At 35.2% G+C, this 27,345-nt stretch overlaps 4 protein-coding genes across 8 annotated transcripts; 3 read left to right on the top strand and 1 right to left on the bottom strand.

The window, feature by feature from the left end:
* Positions 1–3,378: 3,378 nt before the first annotated feature.
* Positions 3,379–10,007, top strand: LOC114712015 (CBL-interacting serine/threonine-protein kinase 9-like). The gene is given in 18 exon segments (XM_028896465.1): positions 3,379–3,684; positions 4,033–4,095; positions 5,515–5,586; positions 5,777–5,842; positions 5,844–5,885; positions 6,009–6,083; positions 6,553–6,567; positions 6,570–6,608; positions 6,699–6,824; positions 6,927–7,016; positions 7,212–7,334; positions 7,549–7,656; positions 7,942–7,980; positions 7,982–8,059; positions 8,203–8,259; positions 8,906–8,980; positions 9,244–9,350; positions 9,521–10,007. Coding segments are annotated over 18 exon segments (1,350 nt in total). The 5' UTR covers positions 3,379–3,513; the 3' UTR covers positions 9,525–10,007.
* A 6,564-nt stretch (positions 10,008–16,571) lies between these two features.
* Positions 16,572–18,507, top strand: LOC114711999 (3-ketoacyl-CoA synthase 1-like). The gene has a single exon (XM_028896448.1). The coding sequence runs from the start codon at positions 16,674–16,676 to the stop codon at positions 18,273–18,275; it is 1,602 nt and encodes a 533-aa protein (XP_028752281.1). The 5' UTR covers positions 16,572–16,673; the 3' UTR covers positions 18,276–18,507.
* A 773-nt stretch (positions 18,508–19,280) lies between these two features.
* On the top strand, positions 19,281–20,021 carry LOC114712014 (uncharacterized). 2 transcript variants are annotated; one of them, XM_028896464.1, is made up of 2 exons: positions 19,281–19,511; positions 19,539–20,021. In XM_028896464.1, exons 1-2 carry the CDS (start codon positions 19,315–19,317, stop codon positions 19,771–19,773), a joined length of 432 nt encoding a protein of 143 aa, XP_028752297.1. In that variant the 5' UTR covers positions 19,281–19,314; the 3' UTR covers positions 19,774–20,021. The 2 variants fall into 2 exon arrangements, with proteins under 2 accessions (XP_028752297.1, XP_028752296.1); XM_028896463.1 differs by having other exon boundaries at positions 19,281–20,021.
* A 443-nt stretch (positions 20,022–20,464) lies between these two features.
* On the bottom strand, positions 20,465–26,970 carry LOC114712013 (heterogeneous nuclear ribonucleoprotein Q). Of its 4 annotated transcripts, none has more exons than XM_028896460.1 (9): positions 26,769–26,970; positions 25,472–25,915; positions 25,255–25,371; positions 25,014–25,154; positions 24,747–24,923; positions 21,742–21,946; positions 21,271–21,437; positions 21,060–21,145; positions 20,465–20,957 (listed from the first exon to the last, which is right to left on the bottom strand). In XM_028896460.1, the coding sequence occupies exons 2-9, from the start codon at positions 25,868–25,870 to the stop codon at positions 20,828–20,830; spliced, it is 1,422 nt and encodes a 473-aa protein (XP_028752293.1). In that variant the 5' UTR covers positions 25,871–25,915; positions 26,769–26,970; the 3' UTR covers positions 20,465–20,827. The 4 variants fall into 4 exon arrangements, with proteins under 4 accessions (XP_028752293.1, XP_028752291.1, XP_028752294.1 ...); XM_028896458.1 differs by having other exon boundaries at positions 25,472–25,912; positions 26,769–26,969; XM_028896461.1 differs by lacking the exon at positions 26,769–26,970 and adding an exon at positions 26,590–26,750.
* Positions 26,971–27,345: the final 375 nt, after the last annotated feature.

Genomic DNA, 27,345 nt, shown 5'->3' with positions numbered 1-27,345 from the left:
GTGCGAATGCGGTAAGATAAGGATGGGTCCAGAGAGAAGCGCAAATCCTTGAGATTCAGTGAATACTTTCTTTCTTTTCCCTCCTCTGGCCCTCGATCATGTTGTGAGGTTTTGGTCGCCAGATTCAGTGAATCTTTTTTAATTTTTTGGGGGAGGGGCTGGAAATTATGGGCCTGTTTGGTTTCTTGTTTTGAAAATAATTTTTAGTTTTTAAAAACAGAAAAACAAAAAAACTGATTGGGTAATTTGTTTTTAGTTGCTTGTTTTAAAAAACAAAAAACAGTAACATGTTTTTAAAAACTAAAAAACCAAAACAACTTTCACAAGTTTTCTTGTTTTTGTTTTTGTTTTTGTGTTTTTTATTTTTTGTTTTGAAAAATTCTGAAAAATTTTATTCTCTTCTTACCTACTATCCACCATTTATTATTACTAGCGACAGCTATCACCTACCAAGTGTGATTTTCTATAATTTTTTTCAAGACATGATTTTTAAAATTATTATCCAAACAAATTTTTTTTTGTTTTTTGTTTTCAAAACTTATTCTAAGAAACAATTTATAAAATTGTTTTGACAATAAGAAAACAAAGAACAAAAACAAACAGGCCCTATGTTTTCGTTTTCCCTGATACGGATGATTGATTCCTTCATAACAACATTTAAAACATGTCAATAACTATGTAATTGCACTTAAACCACTAATAATCAAAATGAAGTATGAGAATTTTTTTTTCCTTTTCAAAATGTTATGTTATGAGTCTTTTATAATGGCCTGTTAAATTAATTATAGCCTGTTTGATGCCTGCGATCTATCGTCTTTTAAACAGGTTAGCCCTTTACGATGGGCTATCAGATATGCGCGGGGGAAGGCCCAGCTATGATTATGCGCGATGGGGAGTCATGCAATGCCATCGAGTCCAAACTCCAAAGTAGTACTCTTTTAATCCTATTTATGGGCTAGAAAAAAGAAAAAAGAAGGTTTTTTTCGATCCTGTTTATAAGTTACTTTATTAAATTTTCCATAAATATACTTTTTTTTATTTATTGCTATAGATAGTTTTTTTTGAAATGTGTGTATTAAAGTTAAAAAATTGTTATATTTTTATAATAGAGTTAATACTACTCCATCCCTTATTATAAGATTCTTTTAACTAAATTGCGTGGTTTAAAAAAACAGTTAAAATTAAGTAAAAGTAATTAATATGTAGAAAATGTAATTTTTTTTTCAAATATACCCCTATATAGAAAAATGGGTAGATCTGAGAGAGTAACAGTGAATAAATGAAAAAAGAATGTATTAAATGCATTAAACTAAGAGTAAAATAGATAATAATGCATTAAATGTTCAGATCAAACTTAAAAAGGACCTTATAAAAAAGACAAACCTATTCAAAAAATTAGATTTTATAATAAAACACAAAAGGATATGGTTAAGTTTTTCTTAGTATACGTGGAAAATATTAAAAGTTGCTCATACATAAGAAGAGTAGCTTGTTATTAATAAAGCATGCCACAATACTGGTTATTATCAACTTTTTGGATGTAATGCTGCTCTTCTACACTCACCAACACAAGAATATAACTTTTTTTTATTTCCAAGACAAATAATATTCTGGTCAGCATTCAAAACCAAACAATAATTGAGCCTTCAGCATTTAATACCACCAAAGGCCATTATTCCGCAAATCATAATCATCACAATAATAATAAGGCAAAAGGAAAATTTAATTTATTACCCGTACTACGTCATCGCTGATGGCAATATTCATCCCTTGCTCCCCCCCTAATTATATAACTACCCTCCACAGCTTGTTCGTACGTTAATTAGTTCCACTTAAGAAATTGAATTTGCATGACATGTTCTGGTCGACTTTTTATCGTTTCATAACAAAATCAAATAAACATTTGTATATCAAATTATTAAGTGATCATATTACAAACATAATATATATACTCCTTCGCTCTTTAATATAATATCTATTTAACTAATTTGATTAGATCAATAAAGTTAAATAAGTTAGTTATTATAAAAATGTGACGTTTTTTTTCTAAAACACCCTAATCATCTTTCTTAATTCCCATCTCCTTTTTCTACTTGATTATGGTTGACCGAATATCCATAGGGGTAATTTAGAAAAAATTAATAAATATAATAAATGGGTCTTATATTTAGAACTAAAATCAACTTAATAATTATCTTACATTAAGGATTGGAGGAGTATATATATCCAAGTTAGAATGCCGTGATACTAAAGTTTTTTTTAATTACCCCCTGGTTAATTAACCGGTTGGAGTGAGTCTGTACAAATGCGTTCTTTTTAATATGTATCTTACGATGAACATCAAACCCATACAAGATTTTAATAACGAGGTCAAATCAATCAAGTCAACAATTTGGTTGACAAATAGGAATTCATTGGATTAATTAGTTTACCTTCCACGGGGCATGGGCAAACGATCATGTAACATGCATGACATTGATGAATAAGCTTTAAATGTAATTTCTCTACATTCATTATAAGTTTTATTAACTACTTCTTCTTCTCTTATTATATAAGACATATTTAACTAATTTAATTAGATTAAGAAATCAGGTAAGTTAGTTATATTATACATATGACATGTTTTTTCTAAAATACCATAACCATATTTCTTTATTCCGTACTCCCTCACTTATTTTTATTATAGTTGAAAGAGTGCATAGGGATAATTTAGAAAAATTAGTAATATGATAAATATGTCTTATATTTAGGACTAAAATTAACTTAATAATCTGGTCCTATATTAAGAAGCAAAGTAGTAAAATAAATACTGCTAATAAGAGTTGGTGTAACTGATAAGATTATTCGGCTTATAACTCATAAAATTTAAGTTCGAATCGTGCTATTGATAAAGAATCTTTGTCATAATTATATATTAAAAATCTCATCAAATAATAACAACATCATCTAATAACTAACCCCCCCTCCGATCCTTAATAAGACTTTGTTTGAATTTATTTTGATCCTAAATATAAGACACTAATCCACTTGTCTCTCATATTTATTTTTTTTTTCCAAAGTAACCATTCTACACAACAGTAGTTCTAATTATACACTTTATTTGTAAGGATATTTTAAGAAAAAAAACACCTATTTAGGATTTTTAATTTCTTCAAATTAATCAACTGGCTCTTAAATTAGGACGCACGTCATTAGTAAGTAGTTAATAATTTATCAGCTTTGTTTTCTATGACAATTGTAAAGTGCGATAACCGATAACCGAAACAATTGCTGAATAGATAGTGGGACCCGCCTCATGCTCTGACTGACCCACACGCTTCAGACGCGCACTTATCTTCTTCATCCATTGATCACTCTCTCTTTCGTCCTCATCTCCGCACAGATTTTTCGTTTTCCATTCCACAAGAGACAAAATCATCAGTTTTGGAGCTTCATTTCGTTTTATTTCCCCTCCAAAGTATCCAATATACAAACCCACACCAGAAAATTCAGAACTTGAAGGCAAACGTGAGTATGAATGCCGCGAAATCTCGGACCCGCGTGGGAAAATACGAGCTGGGCAAAACCATTGGCGAGGGTAGCTTCGCCAAGGTGAAGTTTGCGAGAAACGTTGAGACAGGGAATCACGTCGCCATCAAAATCCTTGACCGCAATCATGTGCTTCGACACAAGATGGTGGAACAGGTAGCTGCAATCTGTATCTTGAATTCAAGCTTCATCGTGAATTAATATGCCCTCTTTACGCGCTTCGTGTCGCTTGCGCTTGTTTCCTGATGACCCTACACGGGTTTCAGACCCTGTTGCGCTATTAATATAATGCTTATTGCTTCAAATGAGTGGTGCCTCAATTTCTCGAGCCTTTGCCTGTAGTTTATAGCGCCTTGTCATTATTTTTATATGGTGACCTTGACTGCCGGTTTTCCCTGCATAGTTATACTTACTAGAACCTGCGTATAGCATCTTGTGTTTCTTTTTCTTTTTCTTGAAATAAAAATGATATAAGTAATTGAACCTGCTCTTCATTCTTGGCAGCTGAAGAGAGAAATATCCACGATGAAGCTGATCAAACATCCAAATGTTGTTAACATATTTGAGGTACCATTCAAATTTCAAGTTTTTTTTTTTTAAAATCTTTTGCACTTGAAACAGAGAAAGTGGCTTCTTACTTTGAGGTAAAATGCGCTTTTCCATCCTTTTTCAGTTTTTTAATTTACTTGGATCAGAGAGAAAGTGGTTTTTTTTCCAGAAATGTTGGCATTTTCAGTCATATATTTTGTTAATAAAGCACATAAGTTCAACCTCTTGAGAGCGAGAGCTATTATAGCGTTAGTCTGGTAGCGTAACAATCACATTTGAAGTGCTTGAATCCGATAAGTCTCTGCATTCTGGGATGATACTTCTTCGTTAACTACTTTTTTTTCAAATATAAAAAGGTTCATTTTCATATTTAAAAAAAAAAAAAGGTTTACTGAGTAATTTAGAAAAACAAGAGGTTAACGGACACCCATGTGCTACAAATTTGGAAGGGCATTTTGTGCTATACACGGTTTACTGAGTAATTTAGAAAAACAAGAGGTTAACGGACACCCATGTGCTACAAATTGGAAGGGCTTTTGTGCTATACACGCTCTAGTGCTCGGCAACTCACTAAGCCCTTTTTTTTTGAAATAAAAATGATATAAGTAATGGAACCTGCTCTTCATTCTTGGCAGCTGAAGAGAGAAATATCCACGATGAAGCTGATCAAACATCCAAATGTTGTTAACATATTTGAGGTACCATTCAAATTTCAAGTTCTTTTTTTTTTTTTTTTTAAATCTTTTGCACTTGAAACAGAGAAGTGGCTTCTTACTTTGAGGTAAAATGCCCTTTTCCATCCTTTTTCAGTTTTTTTAATTTACTTGGATCAGAGAAGTGGTTTTTTTCCAGAAATGTTGGCATTTTCAGTCATATATTTTGTTAATAAAGCACATAAGTTCAACCTCTTGAGAGCGAGAGCTATTATAGCGTTAGTCTTGGTAGCGTAACAATCACATTTGAAGTGCTTGAATCCGAAAAGTCTCTGCATTCTGGGATGATACTTCTTCGTTAACTAATTTTTTTCAAATATAAAAAGGTTCATTTTCATATTTTAAAAAAAAAAGTTTACTGAGTAATTTAGAAAAACAAGAGGTTAACGGACACCCATGTGCTACAAATTTGGAAGGTCATTTTGTGCTATACACGCTCTTAGTGCTCGGCAACTCACTAAGCCCACGTGGTTGATGATGTTGTGGATGACGTGTTAAAGCCAAATTAAGCACACTTGCTATGAGAAGCTTAATCGCAGGGATGTGTTTAAATAGTCATATCTTCATGTTAGAATAATTTCTGGCAGAATTTGTTGTTACAAATATTGAAATTTACATTCTTGATTCTTGGGTTAAAATGTTGGATGAAAATTTCATTTTCTACTCTTCAGATGCATTTAATTGAACGTCTCTAACTAAATATATGCGTTCTGTTTAAGTATAGGTGATGGCAAGCAAAACAAAGATTTACATTGTCCTGGAATTTGTTAGTGGGGGAGAACTATTTGACAAAATAGTAAGTTACTATATTTTCCGCATATATTTCTTTTTGATACTATTGTTCTTCCTTCTTTTTCCTATTCCTTTCAAGGGACAGTACATTAAAATATGCTTGCTATTTCTTTAAGCACATTGATGCCTTGTGTTGATGACCTAGCATTTGTCTGTAGCTAAAGGATCCGCTTTATTGCCTCTTTGATTTCTAGGCTAATGATGGGAGACTTAAGGAGAATGAAGCAAGGCAATATTTTCCAACAACTTTTAATGCTGTTTGATTACTGCCATAGTAGAGGCGTCTTTCACAGAGACTTGAAGGTCTAAAAATTTCCTCTTGATGTTTCTCCTTATCATAGGTTTACAAGTGTATTCAGTATTACTCCTATTCTGTATATTTCTGTTAAAGCAAAAACTCAACTCCATCCTCGTTGTACTTCGCAGCCTGAGAATCTTCTTCTGGATTCAAACGGTATTCTTAAAGTTTCAGATTTTGGACTGAGTACATACTCTCAGCGAGTGAGTATTTATCTGCTACTGATTGTCATAAGCATCTTGCTTGTCTTTATGATTAAATGAGCTTTTTCGGAAGTTTTAAGTGTTTATTGCCATCCCGTTATTTTTTTCCTGAAGCTATCTAGTTTTAGTTATTTATTCCTTGGCATTGGGCAAGCTATGTTTTTCAGCTTCAATCTGTATTGCAAATCATTTATTAGTTCATGGTCAACCAATGTCAATTATTGCTGATTGATTTGGTTTCATTATCCTCAAATATTTTGAAGTCGGACTGACGCTTTAAGATGTTGTCTCTTTTAACTCTCTCAGATTTTGATAAAGTGACTTATTGCCCGTTTGCCCTTGATGTTTGCAAAGGTTTAGGATTCAACTTAATTTTAATGTGAAAGGGTGTTATTTACTTAATGAAGTTGAAAGTTTTTTAGGTTGCATGAAAGAAACACTCTTATTCAGGTTCTCTCTTATCATGCAGGATGATGCGCTGCTGCGCGCACTGCCTGTGGAACCCCTAACTATGTTGCTCCTGAGGTACCTAGTATATGTCTTCAATTTGTGTAAAGGGATACCACTGGAGTCCTCCAATTTTTTCAGTGTCATCTCATGTGCTGTCTGCATCAGGTGCTTAATGCTAAAGGCTATGATGGTTCAGCGGCTGATATTTGGTCATGTGGTGTCATTCTCTTTGTTCTGATGGCTGGATACTTACCTTTTGATGAGCCAAATCAAATGGCTTTGTATAAGAAAGTAAGTTGTTTCAGATTATGATGACTGAGAATCAACTATGAAAAACAAGCCTGTGTATTATGTCATTTGGAAGGAAAAATCAATAATTCTAGTATATTTCAGATTAGCAATGCTGAATTCTCATACCCATCATGGTTTCCGCCGGATGCAAAGAAACTACTGAGTCGTATTCTTGATCCAAACCCTCTCACAGTGAGTCCTCAATCCTTCTAGCACTTTCGTGCATTCTTTTTCCCACTTTATCAAAGCTTTCGGTCTCATTTATGTTCTGTTTTCCCAGTCCATTTCTAATCCTCTTATTGACCCTAGTGTCTTTTATATGTGGTTCAAAAACACCCAGCTGGAAGCGTGATATATTCTTTTTAAACATTAGGTTGCCTTTTGCAGAGGATAAAAATTCCAGAACTCTTGGAAGATAAATGGTTCAAGGAAGGATACAAACCACCATGTTTTGAAGAGGAAGAGGGTATAAATGTAGATGACGTAGCTGCGGCCTTCAATGATTCTAAGGTACTTGGTTTTTTGCAATGTCTGTTCAATTTCTTTAACCCAATGTTTTCCTTAAATACTGACACTTGTTCTACAAAGAACACAGTGTAGTAAAACTGGAGCAATCTTACTTTTCAAATTGTTTTATTTTTATGTAACACATTTTAAATGTTTTTTTGTTAGGAAGTCAGTGTCTGATTTTTTTTTTTAATTTATATATTTACTTTTTTTGTAGGAAAACCTTGTGACAGAAAGGAAAGAGAAGCCCGTCTCTATGAATGCTTTTGAGCTCATTTCGAGGTCACAGAGTTTCAATCTTGACAGTTTGTTTGAGAAAGAGATGGTGAGTAAAAATTAGTCTATGCCTTGATTATTTTATGCTATTCATATTATACATGGTTTGTTCAGATTACAAGTCATATAATTTGACTTATCACCCCCTAGTCATAAAATGTGAACCATGTTGATATTCCTTTCCTATCAATTTTGTTGAGTATGTTCATTGAAAGCCTAATTTGAATTCACCCTAGGAGTTTATTCCTTGGGGAAGATGTATTACAAAATAATGATAGTATGTATTTATTGTTTCTCGTTAATAATGTGTGTTTTCTGTAATATTCTAAATCAGGGTATTGTGAAGCGAGAAACACGATTTACTTCTCAGCGGCCCTGCACATGAAATTATATCTAAAATTGAGGAAGCTGCCAAACCATTGGGATTCAATGTTCACAGGCGAAACTACAAGGTAATAGTTTATCTTGTCACTTCGACCATGCATAATGTCTATCTGCCACAAGCTATTTCAGATGTGAGGATTTTTAATTCAAGAAGGGAAAACACTAATTATGCTGCAAGAGTACCTAGCCTTATGCAGATTAAATTTTGCAGATGAAGCTTCAAGGCGACAAGAGTGGAAGGAAGGGGCACCTCTCTGTGGCTACTGAGGTACTGAGTCATTCTTCAACATTATTTGAACATTTTTCCCATGTGCATGTCAAAAGGAAACAAAAGGTTCTAGTTTTCTTCTTCACTGATCATCTTAGAAAGACTGGTAATTTCATATTTCTGATCTTGAGTACTTGACCTGACTTTTGAATGTGAGCTGGAGAATTTGCTTCTTAGTGATATTGACATGAATTTGTGTCATATAAACAGAATACAAACCACGGCGAATATTGATGTCGAATTGTTTTGGAGGCACAGAAGATAATCACATTTATGCACTTAAAAGTGTATTGTCTTGCTGTATAGTTACTTGACTGTCGCAAAAGACCTTAAATTGGTCGTAGCTCATGAAATATCATATAAATCAGTTGGAGTCTTCTGATTACTTGACTGTCGAAAAAGACCTTAAATGGGCTGTAGCTCATAAATGCCATACAACGCAATTGGAATATTCTTATTACTTGACAAATAACACAGTCTAACGAAGGGATGGCCCAAAAAAAAGGGTCTAACGAAGAAAGGGGGGTCTCAGGCAAAGCCAAAGAATGTCCGCGATGTTAATTAGGGGATAAGAAAAAATGAAATCACAATGCTTTATGCATTCGTTAATGTCTTCCAATATATATGGTTCTCACTTTGGTTTCAGGTTTTTGAAGTGGCACCATCATTGCACATGGTCGAGTTGCGGAAGACCGGGGGTGATACACTGGAGTTTCACAAGGTAAGTGGCATTTGAATATTCATTGTAATTTTATTTTCTGGCAACAGAGAAGATTTAAGATACTCGTTTGGGCCTCTTACTGCAACTGCTCAACTATTGGGTTTTCTGCATCTAATTTCTTTAGTAGAATTCATTTTTATAATTCTTTCCTCTTGGCTCTTCTCAAATACATATCAACTGGAAAGAGCAGAGACACGTATTTCAGGATCAGTGTGTGTTTAGCTGTTGATTGACAGGTCACCCTCTTTTTTATTTATACGCAGTTCTACAAAAACTTCTCGTCAGGTTTGCAAGATGTGGTCTGGCAAGCTGAAGGGAAGAATGAAGGTAAAACAGAAGCTCAAAATGAAGGAAAAATTGAACAATCAAGGTAAGTCACCTTCCCCAAACTCTCTGCTATAAGGGACTTATATTGGTCTGTGATGACTGATGACATCTCACTACCGCTCTCTATGTTGTCCGCATATGCTGTAGGAGTGTAGAGAGAGCAATCATATTGGGTTCGTGTCTTCATTTTCATTCTCTTTAATTTTTGTGCAGGTAGTGAGTGTGTAAACTTATCGTGGTTCACTGAAGGCATGAGTTTTTGGCCAGTGCCCGAGCATGTATCAGTTGGAATGGACTAAGTTGATGTTTGAAAGGAGAAACAGTATTGGCCCACACAATTAGTGGGCGTATTGTTGCAGTCACATTGGGCATTTAAACTTTTATTATTAGCTCTATCAAGTGTGGATAGCTCGATCATGCCCAGGAGACTGGAAAGAGGTTTTGGCTGCCTTTCTGGTTGATGAATGTACAAGTATTTGCATATAGCCTTGTGTAAAGTGTTCATGCACCATTTTCATTGTCTCACCATTGCAAAACACTGTTAGCTTTTTCTTTTGTTTTTTTCTTGAATTTAAAAACTATGGGTATAATAGTACTAACGAAAACTATGATGACAATTTTTTTTCTTTTAGTACTGTACCCATAGTTAACACTTTTCTGGTTCTATTTATAAAATAGAAAGAGAATGTTTTTTGTTTTATAAGTCACGTTATTAAATTTTTAATATAAAATATTATTTTACCTTTCATTTATTCTTACGTAGATTGTTTATTATTAGGAAGTGCATATACTCCTCTTGTCCTTAATATAGGACCCATTTAACTAATTTGATTAGATTAATAAAGTTAGGTAAGTTAGTTAATTATAAAAATTGTGACATGTTTTTCCTAAAATACCATAATCATCTTTCTTAATACCCCTCTCTATCTTCTACTTGATTATGGTTGATGGAGTATCCATAGGGGTAATTTAGAGAAAATTGATAAATATGAGAAATGGGTCTTATATTTAGGACCAAAACTAACTCAGCAATTGGGTCCTATATTAAGGACCGGAAAGGAGTTTAAATAAGGGTAAAATCGATAAGTTTTAATTTTGAAGTGAAGTTAATGATGCTTAATATTTTTCTTGATTCTAATGAAAAATATTGGTAATAATTATAAATAGGATTAGAAATATGTGTGCACGCGTGTCAGATGGTTAATCTTGCTAGAGAATTTTTTTCAATCCTAGTAGCTGTGCTTTCTTCTAAAGCAGGATGTGGATTATTATCAAGTGGTGGGTTATTAGTTCAATCGCAAACACGTCAAGTGATTTGAAATTAGATCTTTTCATGGAAAGTAATATAAAAATGCAGTTTGTTACACATCAAAGATTGTAGTCTCTACATCATCCTTAGTTGTCTGCGTTTTTTTTTTTTTCCCCAGATGCATTGGTTTTATTCATTGATTATTGATTTGCAATGATATAAATTTTTTTCGCTTTAACATAAGTGGATGACCACAACCACATACGTGTGTGGTATATAAACGCAGGTTTTTATGCAGCAGATGAGAATGTGACAAAACAACGGTGGGTAATACTGAAACCCTCTTTTATTTGAGTTGGTGGGAAGTAATATTTAATGTTACGAATGTTTCAACTTCACAAGACAAGGATTGGATTGGATTGTTTTGTAGTACTATTTTACCTTTACAAAAATCACCAACGCACAAAAGGACCTATTATGGTTGATGTTCTCTTGCATACGCCAAATGAAGAGTATAATACATAAATCACTTGGTTTTTTATACTCATTTAAATATGTAGAGAGGCCCACTTAATTTCGCTTAAATAAAGCAAAATGAAGCAATCTGAAGCCATCACGTCCAAATTAAAGCCGAAGAGATTGCTTATACTTTCGGCCTCTTTCAAAACTGAATCAGTTAGGCAATTATGGGAAAAACCCTCATTATTCTGATAGGTGCATATAACAAAAATTGAAGTCCATCAAGTTAGGCAATTTTCAGCACAAACTCAGCCTGGTCCCTTACTTCATCATTGAACATATGGTATTAATTATTTAGGGAAAATCATCCCAAAACAAGTCTCACAATAAAAATGAACAGTACACAATAATAAGTTTCGGTTCAGAAAATGATACATATTTATACTACTCACTCGTTGTAAGACTTTTTAATAACTATATATTTTTTTTCCTGGGACTCATCATAATGATTTTTTCCTAATCAATCATCATGCATTTTTTGTATTTTTGTTTATAGGAGAACAAAAGCAGCAGTGATTTAAGTAGATAAATAATATAGGAAGGAGAAGAGATAATAATCTAATCGCGATTAAGAATGTCAAATCTTTGAATATTTTCTCAAATCTGATTAAAAGATTGACCTTCCAAGATTTTAGGATGCTCACAAAAAAACAAAAAAAAAAAAAAAAAGGAGCAAGGAAAACGAGCCTTCGCTTAGCAAGGGGAGACTTATGAATCTCTTGCTCTTCTATTTCAACTGCGCACACCATACCAACACACATCGATCCACAGCATAAATGTGATTTACCATCGCATGTAGACAAAAATTTGATTTAACTATGCATGTAGTTTTATTCATCATAAGCCATCTCGAGTATAATCTAACTATGTCCTCAAATGAGATTACCTGATTAAATTCATACGCATGTAACATCATCAGTGGATTTCTGTGTCTAACTTTTTATTGGGCGGGTCAGGCTAATTCTTCAAAATCATTTTGTACAGATTATAATTATAAATATGTAAAAGTGAGGTTTTATATTAGTCTTTGGAAAATTACATTAGGTCCTTTTTTATTTTTTGCGGTAATTTTTTTTTTCCAACTCTTGTAATAAACATTTGGCCCCAAAAAAGTTAGCGATTTCGAATAAGCTACTATGAAGGCTTTTATAAACAAGAAAAAAAAAAAAAAAGGAAAGTAGATACGGCGATAAGTAAGAAAATTTTAATTAAATTTTACATTTTGATCAGAAAAATTGTATGAACTATATGGTGAAGGTGATTAGTAAAACTACATTTGTATATCCGTTAATGGAAGTAATGTTAATTAAAAAAATTTAATGACATATTAAAAATAAATAAAAGAAAAAGAAGAAAGTTCATATAATATACGCTCTGTAATATTACCAGACTCTCAAGACTTCAGTTTAATTCAATTTAAAATAAATCTGAATCAAATATTTCTGGCCAAAGAAATCAGAATAATTGAAAAGAACAACAAACTTTAGCGGTATTTATACCTTAAAAACAATTGCCATGAAACCAGCTCGTAAACTGTAACCCATCAGAGTTTTTATTACAGTGATAAAGATAAAACAAATTCAACCATTTATAACTGATGATAATGACGATGATATGAACAATCACTACTTGGATAATTCAATACAATGGGAACACCGAACACCTGTTGAACGCACCTAAATGCCCGTGTGTGTGTGTGTGTTGAAATCAATATTGTAATTATGGGAAAAACCCTCATTATTCTGATAGGTGCATATAACAAAAATTATAGTCCATCAAGTTAGGCAATTTTCAGCACAAACTCAGCCTGGTCCATTACTTCATCATTGAACATATGGTATTAATTATTTAGGGAAAATCATCCCAAAACAAGTCTCACAATAAAAATGAACAGTACACAATAATAAGTTTCGGTTCAGAAAATGATAACATATTTATACTACTCACTCGTTGTAAGACTTTTTAACTATTATACTCCTCCGGTCCTTATTATAAGACCCCATTTGACTTTTTATTTGGTCCTAATTATAAGACCCCAATCCATTTTGTCTCTTATATTTATGCATTTTTTTCAAGATAATCCTTCTAATAATGATAGTTTTAGCCAATATACTTAATTAGCAAGGATAGTTTAGGAATGACAACCATTATTTATTATAAATAATCAACTTAACTTACTTCCTTAATCTCCTCAAATAAGTCAATTGGGTCTTATAATTAGGATCGGAGGAGTATATATTTTTTTCCGGGACTCATCATAATGATTTTTCCTAATCAATCATCATGCATTTTTTGTATTTTTTTTATCGGAGAACAAAAGCAGCAGTGATTTAAGTAGATAAATAATATAGGAAGGAGAAGAGATAATAATCTAATCGCGATTAAGAATGTCAAATCTTTGAATATTTTCTCAAATCTGATTAAAAGATTGACCTTCCAAGATTTTAGGATGCTCACAAAAAAGACAAAAAAAAAAAAAAAAGGCAAGGAAAACGAGCCTTCGCTTAGCAAGGGAGACTTATGAATATGACTGTTGACAAGGCAACATTAAAACATAGTCAACCAATGATAATAATAATAAAATAATCAAAGGATTTTGGCCGGTGAGCTACAAGAACCGAATGGCTTTCTAAAAATTTCAACATGTGACTCTCATTCTCAATTCATAGTTAATTAGTACTGGTTTGGTTTGTTAATATAAGAGCTATTTTGATATTTAATTTGATTTTAAATATAAGATCCACATATATTTTGTCTATTTTATTTATCTATTTTTTCAAGTGTATTATAAGAAAAAAACATATATTTATTGCAAATAACTAATTTAACTAATTTTTTTAATTGATTCAAATTGGTTAATTAACTCTGATATTTAATAATAAAAGTAGTATATTGAATGAGAGAGACCCCTTTTGGTCAAAAAAAAAAACAGAGAGAGAGACCCCGAAATATGAAGGACCATAAATTGTGTTTATCTACCCTCGCACCACTTGCACAGACACACCCACTATATCTCCTAAATTATATTACTTTCGGTTTTATATATAAATTGCAACTAATCACAAGTCCTGTGGATCAAAATGTTGAGTTTTAAATTAGGAGTAAGAAACATAATTTCTTTTTTAATATATCTTTATTTATGAAAAAAATAATCAAGCGAGAATGGGTGATAATTAATGTACTCTGCAGACTGGGAGGGAGCATATATATGTGTGTGTTCAAATTTTATATACTCCTATAGTCTTATTTATAAGGCAGAGAGAGAAGATTTTTTTAGATCCTATTTATATGTCACTTTATTAAATTTTTAGCGTGAATGTACTCTTTTGTCTTTTATTTATTATAGTGTAGATTTTTTTTTGAAATGTGTATATATTAAATATGGGTGAAATTGAAAAGTTACTATATTTTAATAAAAAGTTAATACAGTTTAAGATTTTTCTTGATCTGTGTGAAACATATTAGAAGTGCTTTATAAATAGGATTGAATATTTTTATGGTTTTATTGATAAAGCATTTTCAATACCGTTGAATGCGAATTAATTTAACCTTCAACTTGGCACTTCAAGAAATAATGACTTTTTGAACCGCCGAGGAATGGGTTTGTAGTGGGGAAAACCAGGTAGACTAGCTAAGTCATAAATTTTTTTATCACAAAAAAAATGTTATATATATATTTACACACACACACACGCATTTTCAAATCTCTGGTCACTTTAATTTGTTGGCCAATTTTTTCCTGCGTCATCCACCGACCTAACTATATGTAGGACTGCAGGTGAGTGATCAATACAATTGCACATGCCATACCCAACCGATCAACTATTGAAAGAAAAGTCAACAAGCTTGTAATTCCCCACACTGTCTCATGATTAATATATTGCACTTTTTTAGGGCTACCAATGTTGATTGGTTAAGAGAAAATTGAATTGCCTTTCATAACCATCCTCATTATCTTACACTTTTTTTTTCTAACTTGAATTTCTTAGGGTATTATACAAGAAATGCACACATGCATAAATTTTTTTAAAAAAAATATTTAATTATTGTAGGCACACGACATATGTCATAATATTACCAAATGTCACAATATGAGGATTCCATCAACATATATAATTGCAATAAACATATGGAGTGATACTAGACCCTCGTATGAATAAAACGTGAATGACATTAAAATGGAAAGATGGTTGGATTGCTTCGTGGATTACTAATTCTGGGAGGAGATTGATTCTAAAGTCAAAATCGATATAAATTCAAGCCAAAAAAAAAAACAAAGTCGATATAAATTAAATGATAATATATTTTGGGAAATGAGGTGGAGGTTTTGACAGGGTAGCATATATAAAGACCATTAATTGTGGTTTCTTGATGGCCAGCTTCCAACAACCAACGGCTTTTCCTCTGCATGCAGTATGCCTCCATAATACGACCCTCTTCTCTTTAATTGGAACCCTCCCACCCCCCACAATTTTCTTTTATTTTCCATAAACACCCCACTTTTACTTTTAATTTCTGAGGAAACCCTCTGTTCTGTTTCAGAGCCATACGGGGAAAATACTGGAAATGATGATCTCATGTCAGTTAAGCCTTTTTTTTTCCATTAGCAAGTAAACCTGATACATACTTTATTTGATTGCTTGTGTCACATGCATACTCTCAAATAAAACCTTCAAGCGGCGTTACGAAAACGAAAGCCAAAACAAAGTTTTGGGTTTTAAAATTAATATGTATTTGTACTTTGTTTCCTTTGGTTTCCGCAAGTGGTTGAGCTATATATCGCTCCTGAAACTACTTCCCCCAATATTCGTCACCAACATTAATACCTTTCTTGTCCCCTTCATATCATACCCTTAGTCCATGTAGCCTGCCTTGTTTTTATAACACAATTTCCCATTGACATTTTCTTTGTAAACAAAATTTGCATTATTTTTCCCTCAAAACAAAATGCCGTCCGATATTGTGATAAAACACTGTGTATTTTATAGTTTCACGATTTACACTTAACTGAATATTTGATCATAGATCATATTATTGTTGCTTATTACAGTTTGATCTAATTTTAGTTTTGGTCCATGTGGTTTTTAAATTATTAGTTTTGATCCTTATAATTTCATAAGAATTTGGTCTAAATTTAAATATAAAAATTAAAATCAAAACCTGTTAAAAATATAAGGAGAATTCGTTAAACTTGAACAAAAATTTTTTTGTCAAACTAGAAAGACTAAAACTAACAACTTAGAATTACAAGGACTAAAAGTAAAATAGTAAAATTTGATCAAAGCATAATAATTAATAATGGCGTAGCCCCATCGATATTTAAGCTTTATTTTAAAAAAGATCAGTTCTCTTTTATTTATTGCAGTATATTATTTGTATTTTTCTGGAGCAGTCAATTGTAGTTCAGCTTCCGGCAAAGTGCAAAACTCTAATTCAAAAGCGCGTGTGGCAAAACTCAGCTTTATAAAAGAAGGCAAATCGCCACCTCTTGGACAATCAAAATCAAACAGACAGACACACGTTCAGCCTGAGAGACCAACACAGGCACATCCCTTTGCACAGCGCGCAGAAACACACGGAGCGAGACGCAGAGAAAGAATGGGAAGCACAAGCAACAACGTGGAAATGGATAAGGAGAGATTAACGGCTGAGATGGACTTCAAGGATTCCTCCTCCGTCGTCATCAAAATCCGGCGACGCTTACCGGACTTCCTGCAGTCCGTCAAGCTCAAGTATGTCAAGTTGGGTTATGGCTACTCATGCAACGCTGCCACCGTCCTTAAGCTCGCCTTCATCTTACCTCTCTTTCTCTCTCTTCTGCTTCAACTCACCGGTCTCAAGCTCGAAAACTTGTCCCGGCTTTTGTCCGCCCGCACAGTTCAGCTCGATAACCTTGACGCCGTCACCAGGCTCGCGGCCTCCGCCGTTCTCCTCTTTCTCTTCGGCCTGTACTGGGCCACCCGCTCCAGACCGGTCTACCTCGTCGACTTCGCCTGCTACAAACCCGCTCAGGACCGGAAAATATCGGTGGAAGGTTTCCTCAAGATGACGGAGGAAAGCGGCGGGTTTGAAGGAGACAACCTCCAATTCCAGAGACGAATCTCAAGCAGGGCCGGTTTAGGTGATGAGACGTACTTGCCGAGTGGGATTACGGCCAGACCGCCGAATTTGAACATGAAGGAAGCCCGGTCGGAGGCGGAGGCCGTCATGTTCGGAGCTTTGGATGCTCTGTTCGAGAAAACAGGAGTTCGCCCCAGAGACATTGATATACTGATAGTGAATTGCAGCTTGTTCAACCCAACCCCGTCTCTCTCCGCCATGATTGTGAATCATTACAAGCTCAGAACCAACATCAAAAGCTACAATCTGGGAGGAATGGGGTGCAGTGCTGGATTAATCTCCATCGATTTAGCCAAAGATCTCTTAAAAGCGAACCCGAATTCCTACGCCATTGTCGTCAGCACAGAGAACATCACCCTCAATTGGTACTTTGGAAATGACCGTTCAATGCTTCTCTGCAATTGCATCTTCCGCATGGGCGGCGCCGCCATCCTCCTCTCCAACAAATCCTCCGATCGGGACCGGTCCAAGTACGAGCTAATCCACACGGTGCGAACCCACAAGGGATCGGACGACAAGAGCTTCAACTGTGTGTACCAAAGAGAGGATGAAAAAGGAACGGTGGGTGTTTCCTTAGCGAGAGAGCTGATGGCAGTGGCGGGAGACGCCCTGAAGACAAACATAACAACGCTGGGGCCGCTGGTTCTTCCGTTTTCGGAGCAGTTCATGTTCTTCGTGTCGTTGATGAGGAGGAAGCTTCTGAAGACGAAGGTGAAACCGTACATTCCAGATTTCAAAACAGCGTTTGAGCATTTCTGCATACACGCGGGAGGGAGGGCGGTGCTGGACGAGTTGCAGAAGAATCTGCAACTGAGTGAGTGGCACATGGAGCCATCGAGGATGACGCTGCACAGGTTCGGGAACACGTCGAGCAGTTCGCTGTGGTACGAGCTGGCATACACGGAGGCAAAGGGTCGGGTCGGGAAGGGTGACCGGGTCTGGCAGATAGCTTTCGGCTCGGGTTTTAAGTGTAACAGCGCTGTGTGGAGGGCGATACGGGGCGTTCAGGTGGGAGACTGGCGGGGAAACCCCTGGGACGACTCGGTGAATGAGTACCCGGTTAAAGTCCCCGCCGCGTGAATCGCCACGTGGAATGACGTTATTGGTGTTGAAGTTTCACGTGGATGTTAATGTTTGATTCTCTTTTCTTTTCTTTTTTTCCTTAAACAAAAGTTAAATAGTTATTACTTGTTAATTACATCATTATTATTGAGAGTCAAGATAGAGTGGAAAACCTGGAAAATATGACAGTATGTTCTTTTTGATGTATTTATGAAAAAGAAGAATTTGATGGATGCTAATTTTATCAGAGGACATTAGATTGTGAGCAGGTAGATTTAAGGGGCATTTAATAATCCTCAAAAGTTCTTTTAAAACACTTTTCTGTGAAACGAGACAAATTCCACCGTATATTTACTTTATAAACCATAAAAATACTTTTAAAACCACAATTTAGTTTTTATTCAAATATCTTTTTAGAACACAACAATTCATTTAGGTTTGTAATTGAAGTGCGACCTATTACCTCAATTAATTTGGAACAATTATCATATTCATATGTAACTTACGTTGATCATATTGAAAACAACTAATATTGGTAATATCAATTATTTTTTGAAAAGGAAACCAAGATGAATCTTTCTATTTTTGTTTCAAACGGCGAAGTTACCACGCAAGCGTGAATAGACGACATCGAAATCGGAGGCCACAAGTGTGGCAAGAAAGTGAAAGATAATGACCGCTTCATGCCTCTACGGACTACGGTACTTGGGATCCGATATTTCCAGCCTTTTATTTTGTTTTGTTTATATTTCATATTTTTTTAGCCACATATTCCTCTTATGCTTAAGTTTTATATATATATAGCATAATTTTTTTTTAAAAAAATTCTCATATAATATAATATTATATTATATATTACTTTTTAAGTTAACTAAATTTATGTAAAAGAATTGTAATAGTTTTATATTTAGAATGAAGACTAACCTGAAGGGGCATAAACGTAATATATTAATATGAAGATGAAGGGAATTAACAACGAATTTTTTTAAAAAGTGCTATTTCTTCGGGGAGCTTCCCTAGCAGAGTTCCCAAAGTGGGTCAGAAACAGGAACACGATATGTGGTCTTCATTCTCCCTCGTCGCTCCACCTGCTCCTTGTTCCTATTTTCTCATTTCCAATCCCAAACATTACCCCGCCGTCGCCGCTCAGCCCAGCCGCCGCCGCTCTCTGACGACCCTTGAGAACGACGGCGTTTCCCCTGGCCAAGTCGGCGAATCGGGTCACACTCTCCTCACGACTCTTCAATCCAATCCAGGACGGCGCCTGCAAGAAGGAGAGGGACCTCAGATTAGTGGCTCGGATGTGCTCTGGGCATTGCAGAGAGCCAGCGAGCGTAAGAAGAAGAAGAAGAAGCAGAGGAGGGACGAGGAGTCATCCCCTGTGAGCAGTCGGAGGGAAGATGCAGACGGTAATGTGGACTATGCCAATGTTCGTCCCCTGCGTATTAAGAGTGAGTGGGGTGATAAATTGGACGACCTGGAGAAGCATCTTCGTGAGCTTTCTGATATAATCTGATATGTGAGTTCAAGCAAGCTTGTAACTTTTCGCATTCCAACCGTAAATATGCCTTTCGTCCACCTCCAATTTTGTTGCATATTTGAGTCACCTTTATACAACTACTGAAGGGATAATAATTTTATTTTCAACAATCTGTATTTGATTTCTTGGTTGAAGAAAAGATTTGACGGATACAGGTTTGGAATTCTGTCGTCGCGCAATGAATCATCGCGTGTTTGGTGAAAACAAGCAGAATTACATGCCCTTGCTCATATATACGAACCTTTATGAGGAATTCATCTTGTCTTCTCGAAATCAGACGTTGGAGGATTCCTTGTTACTTCACTTAAAATTTTCATTTTTTCTCTCCAATTTATGTATTAATGAAGAGGGGACCAAAAAACAGAAATGAAGAAATGACCGAGTACCAAAACATTAACTCATTCCAAAACTACAGAATTACTAGGCATTTCATCCGAACAGTAGCAGCCGGCATGCTTAACTGGCCCTCTGTAACAAGTTTCATGGGCAGAAGAATAACCGCCTCAGTTAAGTTTAAAATTATTTTAAACCAAAAATAAAAATAAAAACCTGCTATAACACCGGTATGACCAAACTAAACAACGTTAGACTTCCCAACAACGTAGAGCAATTCTGCGTGCATAGCTCACCATTTTAGAGCTTCCATAAACGGATGAGATGTATGGAGTTGAGCTTGAAAAATTGAATAATAGTAATAATAAGTTGCCGAAATCAAACTTCTATTAAACTGGTTATAAATAAAAATAGCCGGCAAGGGTTACAAAGCAGAAACGATACTGAATTGCTCAGCTGATTCATCTAATAGCGGAAGACACCGACCACATCCTAAGAGATTATGCATGACCCTAATCCTTAACCATATATTTATATTCTTTCTCTGCTTTTCCACCTTTCTAGTAACGAGCAGGGATTGAGATAAAATCTTGATGCATATAACGAAGCAATTACAAGTCGCTGGTCCCTAAAAGTCCCTAACCACCAACCAAAAGCAGGTTGCCTCAAGAAACATCTGAATCTCCGCCTTCTATCATTAATAAGGTCGATACCTTCTACTGCGATTGCCCTCATCATTGCCGCTGCCTCCCCCTCGCCCCGGCTGACTGCTTCGACCGTTGTTCCTGTGGGGTCGGGGAGCTGACATCTGTGCACCAGGCTGTTGACTGCAAAATGCCCCCGATATTGAAAATTTTGAGTTTAATTTTGGGTTTTCTATAACATTGATTGAGAAAATAAATCCACGCCTGTGCATTGTAGCAACTTACAGGACATAGCCGATACGACCATCAGGTAGTACCATTGGAACCATCTGCATTCCTGCTGGCATAGGACCCCTACCATATATCACTGGCTGTTCATACGCAAAAACCCGCAAGTTATACGCAAAAACCCGCAAGTTGGAACGAGATTAGAAAATAGAATGAATTGAGCAGGAAAAGCATTGATTTTAAATATCTGTAGGAGGTTATTAATTACTTGTTGATAACCACCAGTAACGCCATATCCAGGCCGCACAGAACCATATAGATTTCCTGAGAAACCACCATACCCAGGATGTGGATGAAGTCCGGGACTGTAGGCATGACCTCCATCAGTTTTTTTCTCGGCTTGAGGCTTCGCTAGAACAACTTCCAACACTTGACCTGCAGTTCAAATCCATCAAGCATATATTTAAGTACAGTGAATAAACTAACGTGTTTGACAGATAAAATCATAAGACTAGTGATAGTTTTAATTTGAATAGAAACTAGATGTAAGCCTCCCATACATTTACATGGAACGTGAAGAATAAGCCAAACAGTTCATGGCCTACGAATGCAATTTTCTACAGATTTTATAATATATATTGAAGATATATTGAGACTGAAAAGTAGTATTCCACTTGGACATGAAAGATTAAAAAATTAAAAGACAGACTTGCATAGAGAACGAATGCAAAAAGGGTACCATCTATTTCATATTTTTCTGTCTCTTTTACTGCCTTCAATGCACTTGACCTCTCTGCATAATGAATGAAACCAAAGTCACGTTTGCCTCCAGCTTTGCCAGGAGGCATGACCACTTTCGTCACTTCTCCGTGTCGACAGAACAGTTCCTTCAGTTGTTCAGTAGTAGTATTCTCAGGTATGTTTTTCACATAAAGAGCTTTAACCTGAAAATGCCAAAAACACAATGGCACAGAAAACATCAAGTAATTACTTATATACAACACTAGTCTCTAGATATATAAGATTTTAAAAAAAAAAAAAAGATCGACTTTTTACTATCCATTACCATCCTTAATGTCTCATCAATCCAAGGTATCAATCAATCATACTTTTTACCTTTTGTTTTGTCCACTGTATATATGCAAATATATATATATATATATATGAAAGATAACTAATACTATTCATTTCTGTAACTTATTGTCCCTAAGAAAAGATCGCATCAACTAACAGTGTTATCTTTATTTTAACGCCACTGCAGATCTTTGGTTTTCGTTTTTTTTTAAATAAAAAAAAAAAGCATAGTTAAATATCCCTCCACAATGTTGGGGGCAAATTATTCTATTCTAATTAATAAAAAATGAATACCAAACAAGATTTAGAAGAAAACGAATACATTATGTCATCTCATATCACATTAGTAGAAGCAGCATTGAAGTTAGATTCAACTTGCCAAGAGATTCTACAACATTGTGTGATATTTATAGAAGCCCAAGCATAACTTTATCACATATAAACATATTTAACTGAAACAAAAATATACTACTACTACTACAACAACAAGCCTTATCTCACTAGATGGAGTCAACTATATAAATCACATTACGCGATTGTGCTCTGTCAAAATATACTAAACTACCAAATTCTGTTCCTACTTTATTCTTGATTAAAATACTTCCACTCTTGTTTAAAATCCTATTAGACATATTTCCTAATTTATCAACAATTAGTTTCTTATCTAACCTCTGTTCATCCTCCATCGGTCAGTCTTCCCCAATCAATCCTCTTCTATTGTTCATAATCTAACTATTGTAGCAAGGTTTATTCTTCAAAACGGTGTTTTCAACCCCAGTATCTTGTGATTTTCATTTGCTCGACTTGATTAATATTTCATAGGCTTTTACCATTTAGTTACACGCAGAAAATATTATGAGATTTACCTTCACTCATGAAATGGTTTAGCATATTTAAAATGCAGTTGACTAAAGAATACAAATTATTGTAGACACCATCAAGAAGGGCACAAGCCAAGAAAACAACCTAACCTAGACTGGTTTGTTTTTTTGGCTTCATGACCTTGGGTTAGGTGCAAAAAATTGTTGGGTTAACTTGTGCCACATAAAAAATCAGAACTTTGTTCGTACAAATCATGGAAATTTTCAATGTTTTGTTTCTTTTTTTTCAGCCCCCACGCGCCCCCCCGCCCCACCCCGGGGGGGGTGTGTGAGAGAGAGAGATGACAGAAATATATGCTCCATGGACGTACTTCCCCCGATACCCACCTCAGTCGTGTCAAAAGGACAAAGCATTATGTTGATGAATAAATAGAATTACTATAGTGGTGGGTGTTACTGTATTTAGTTTTTTCACTAGTTCCCATGGCAGATACGCATGCAGTCCTCTTGTCAAATCAATATAAATAAAATATACAGTTATCAAAAAGTGATCTCCTTCGTTAGCTACTTTCTCTCTTAAATTTCATTTCTCCCCTTGGGCACAATTATTATCAACACGCAACCTAAAAGCATTGATTTTTAATGAAAAGTCGTTTACATTAGCATGTCCACCTTTAACCACAAATTTATCAGTATCCAAGCCAAAATGTTCTTGCCTGAAACAGAATGATATTTGTTTCCTGGAGATCACAACTGTCAACATCAGGGAATATAGGCGACATAGAAAACCAAAGATCAACATCCACGACACTTTCAGTTTCAGTAATTGTCAATACTTTTACTCTTGCCTTTCTTTAAAAACACAATTATTCTATAAAACGTCTAAGCTTTAACCTAATTCAGCAATACAATCAACATAATATATGAAAACAAAATCATTGGATACTACTCATTTAAACGACACGTTTGGCTTTCCTTGAATGAATCTCATCATCCGCTGTTTCACCAAATGTTTCCAAGTGTTCTAGCTCGTGACCATCAAGGAACTTTTTTACTACTTTCTTTTATTCCAAGACATTTTTTTTCTATTTATGATTGTTTTATTGTTCGCATCAATTAGAAATGCACCAAAATATGATGTGTCCCGTTTAAAGGGATGCTATTTCATTGGGATAAATGCTTCTTTCAAATTTAAATATCCTTTGCATAGGAAAATTCCCTAGTTAGTCCCAAAGATGAGATTTAAGCAGGTTTCTGATCATTAACTTCCAATCAATAAGTCAAGCTTGACACAATTGACCCTCTAGATGACAGTTTTATCTCCCTTATCAAACTCCACACAGACACAGGGGGAAACTAAGTCAAACTTGTTGTTGATTCTTATTAATTACTCCGATTATTTATTCAAATACTTTATACAAACTCACGAAATTAACTTTAAAGCATAGGAGTGATTGTAGGCCTTTTGTATTCTTCACCTAGAGTTTGGTCTATTGAGGCTAAACTTCACAGACAATGGCCTCCATTTACTAGAAGGAGGAAGAAGTAAAACACACTCACTGAGCTCGCAGTTCTAAAATGTAACTCAGAAAATCTTATCATCTGACCTAATAAACTTTTCGATAGATCTATAGGTTTTCATGTTTTCTGAGCTCTGTTTAAGGAGCGAAATAAAACACATATATCCATGGGCTTGGACAAACAGAGTGAGAAAAGAGAACAGGTAGGGAAAAAGAGCAGGGAACCTCAATTATAAATATCATATCGAACAACATCAACTGAACATGAGAGGTAAACAGCTTTTAAACCAACTTTAACAACTTTGTTCCATCAAGAGGAAGAAAATTACCTGTAAGGAAGCTGAATGATCAGGTGAATTCTTCGGATCTGCCCACGTGACAGTGGGGGTATTACCATCCAGCTTAAAGTTTGCATTTGACATCTTCTTCCGAGAATAATCAGCACAGGCATTATTATAATACAAAACAAAAGCAAACCCGCGATTCCTGCTCGCATTTTGGGGGTCCTGTAACAAATAATATGAAATGGCACTGAAAAGGTAAATCTTCAAACAGGTTAATGTAAGCTAAAAGCACAAATCAGTTCAAAACCGCACCTTTATCAGCTCAATATTTTCAACTCCAGGACCAACACCCATGATGAGTTTGCTGAACTCATCCTCTGTCCAGTTTTTTGGAACATTACCAATAAACAATCTGTGTTTTGTTTCAGACACAGAACACCTTAAAGTTTTACCCTGATATATCATGAAAAAATAAAATATAATTAACTACCAAACACTAAAAAAAATTTTGTCATTAAGGACAACGTAATTTTCAAATAATCACCACAAATACCTTAAATTCCTTGTTATGTAACTCTTCAATGGCCCTTTGTGCAATCTCTTTCGTTTTAAATGCCACAAAAGCGTAGCCCTTAACATCTCCTGTATCTCTATCTTTCATAAGTCTAACCTGCAAAGAAACAACAAGATCAAATTGTTACTGGCGATCAAATTGCCAACAAAAAAGATAAAATTATTAGTATCATGAGTGAATATGCCAGAGTTCCAACCTCAAGAATATCACCAATTGGTTCACACATTTCTCTTAAATCATCTTCGCATGTATCCCGAGGAAGTCCACCAATAAAGACTTCAGAACCATGAGGAGGAAGTGCAAGAAGTTCTTCGTGTTTCTCCTTCTCATTTTCATCAATCGAAAATGGCTTTTGCTCGTTTTCCACAGAGTCAGTTACAATGTCACTTCCATCTACTTCAGGATATTGGTCTTTCTCACAAGCTTCCGCTACTGAATCATCATATTCATGTTCCTCGACATTCTCTTCATTTTCATCCCCACCTCCATCCACTCCCTCATCATATATTTGTTCTTCAACATCATCTTCCATCTCTTCCATGTAGTTTTCTTCATCAAAGTCCACACGCTCATCAACTTCTGCACCTTCTGACATGATTAGCTCAGGATCAGGGATTTGTCATTAACACCTGAATATCTGCTGGTCCAAACAATAACCATGAAAGTTAACACACAGACGTTAATAGACAAAAAGAGAATTGTAAGGCTACCAGATTTTCAAATGAAAAAGAATGAAAACAAACTTCATCACGATAGGAAATGTGCAATGAAACCATGACAAGGAAGATATTGTCAGAATTGCTTTCAGAGACATGCCAATAAAAAAACTTCAACCCTATTGGCAACACCCGAGTTTTATTCTCCTGTCACCGGGTATAAACATTCCAATGAGGCAAGACCAGGTAGTCTCAACTGAATTTTCGAAATATCAATGAAGCGCAAAGCTTACTATTGGAATTGACATGAAGCAAGATTAGCTCAATGTAGTCTGGGGGGTTAAGTGGGTAAAACAAACAAACAAATCAAAGCAACCCTTTTTTCACCCCAAAAGCTGTTCCACTCAACAGAGGAATGTCAACAAGGGGCCACCATTGATGAAAGAAAAGGGCAACAATCCCACAGGGATACAAATCTGCCAATTAGAAAGCCGAAAACCCCACAAAGTGTGATCAATGAAACCCTTGAATCTAAATGGCCAAGGAGAAACAAAGGAAGAAAGACCCAATTAGTATGAGCATTAATAACCGATAGGTATCAGAGAAACAACGCAGAAAAGAATAAAATAGAGAACCAGAACCGGTAAAAGTGACATACCAAAAAGAAATATCTTTTTGCTATATGGGGTCAAATTCAGTTATGAGAAAGCCTAGAAGTGAATCCGAAGTACAAGAGGACAACTCTTGGGGTAAATTTTGAGAGCAGCCCTTCCCACCACCCCGAATAAATGAAAGAAAAGGAGGCATGGAGATTGGAGAATAAAGGAAAAGGCATACCAGTAGCATAAATGGGGGATTTTGAGATTTGCCTCTTATTGGGCTGTTTTTGGCTCTCAGTAATTCCACTGTAGAGAGAGATAGAGATAGAGAGAGGAGGAAGGAGGGGAGGGGTGAGATATCCGGCCAACCCAGACACGAAGGAAGCCTCCTTTGTTTCTCGCCTTCTTTCCTTGTTTCTCCGGAGCCCCAAATCGAGACAGCGCGAGGGTAGTATACTGAGCGAGCGATTTCACTGCGAGTTAAGAAGACGCTCTAATAGAACTTTGCCACGTTTGAAACCTAATTGTCCGATTTTTTTTTTTTTTGCCATCATTTCTTTTTATTTATCTTTGCCAGCTAACACCGTCCTAAAATCTTATTATTTTGCTCCTCTCCCACAACCAGCAGTATTTTTTTATTTTTTTTTGCCGGTCAAAAAAAAAAGTATTTTTTTATTTTTTATTTTTGCCCGCAAAATGGGAAAAGAAAAACTCGCAGGCTGAGCGTCATCCTGAAATTAATAGTTGCACAGTTATTTTTATTATCTATACATTCACTTTTGTTTAAGCATTTGATGAGTTTTTTCTAATTTTAT

Source organism: Neltuma alba, unplaced genomic scaffold (genome assembly GCF_004799145.2).
Source record: "Neltuma alba isolate B1F8T4 unplaced genomic scaffold, ASM479914v2 tig00011326_pilon, whole genome shotgun sequence".
Classification (NCBI taxonomy): Eukaryota; Viridiplantae; Streptophyta; class Magnoliopsida; order Fabales; family Fabaceae; genus Neltuma; species Neltuma alba.
Note: the sequence above shows the minus strand (reverse complement) of the source record. Positions and strands in the feature narration are given on the sequence as shown.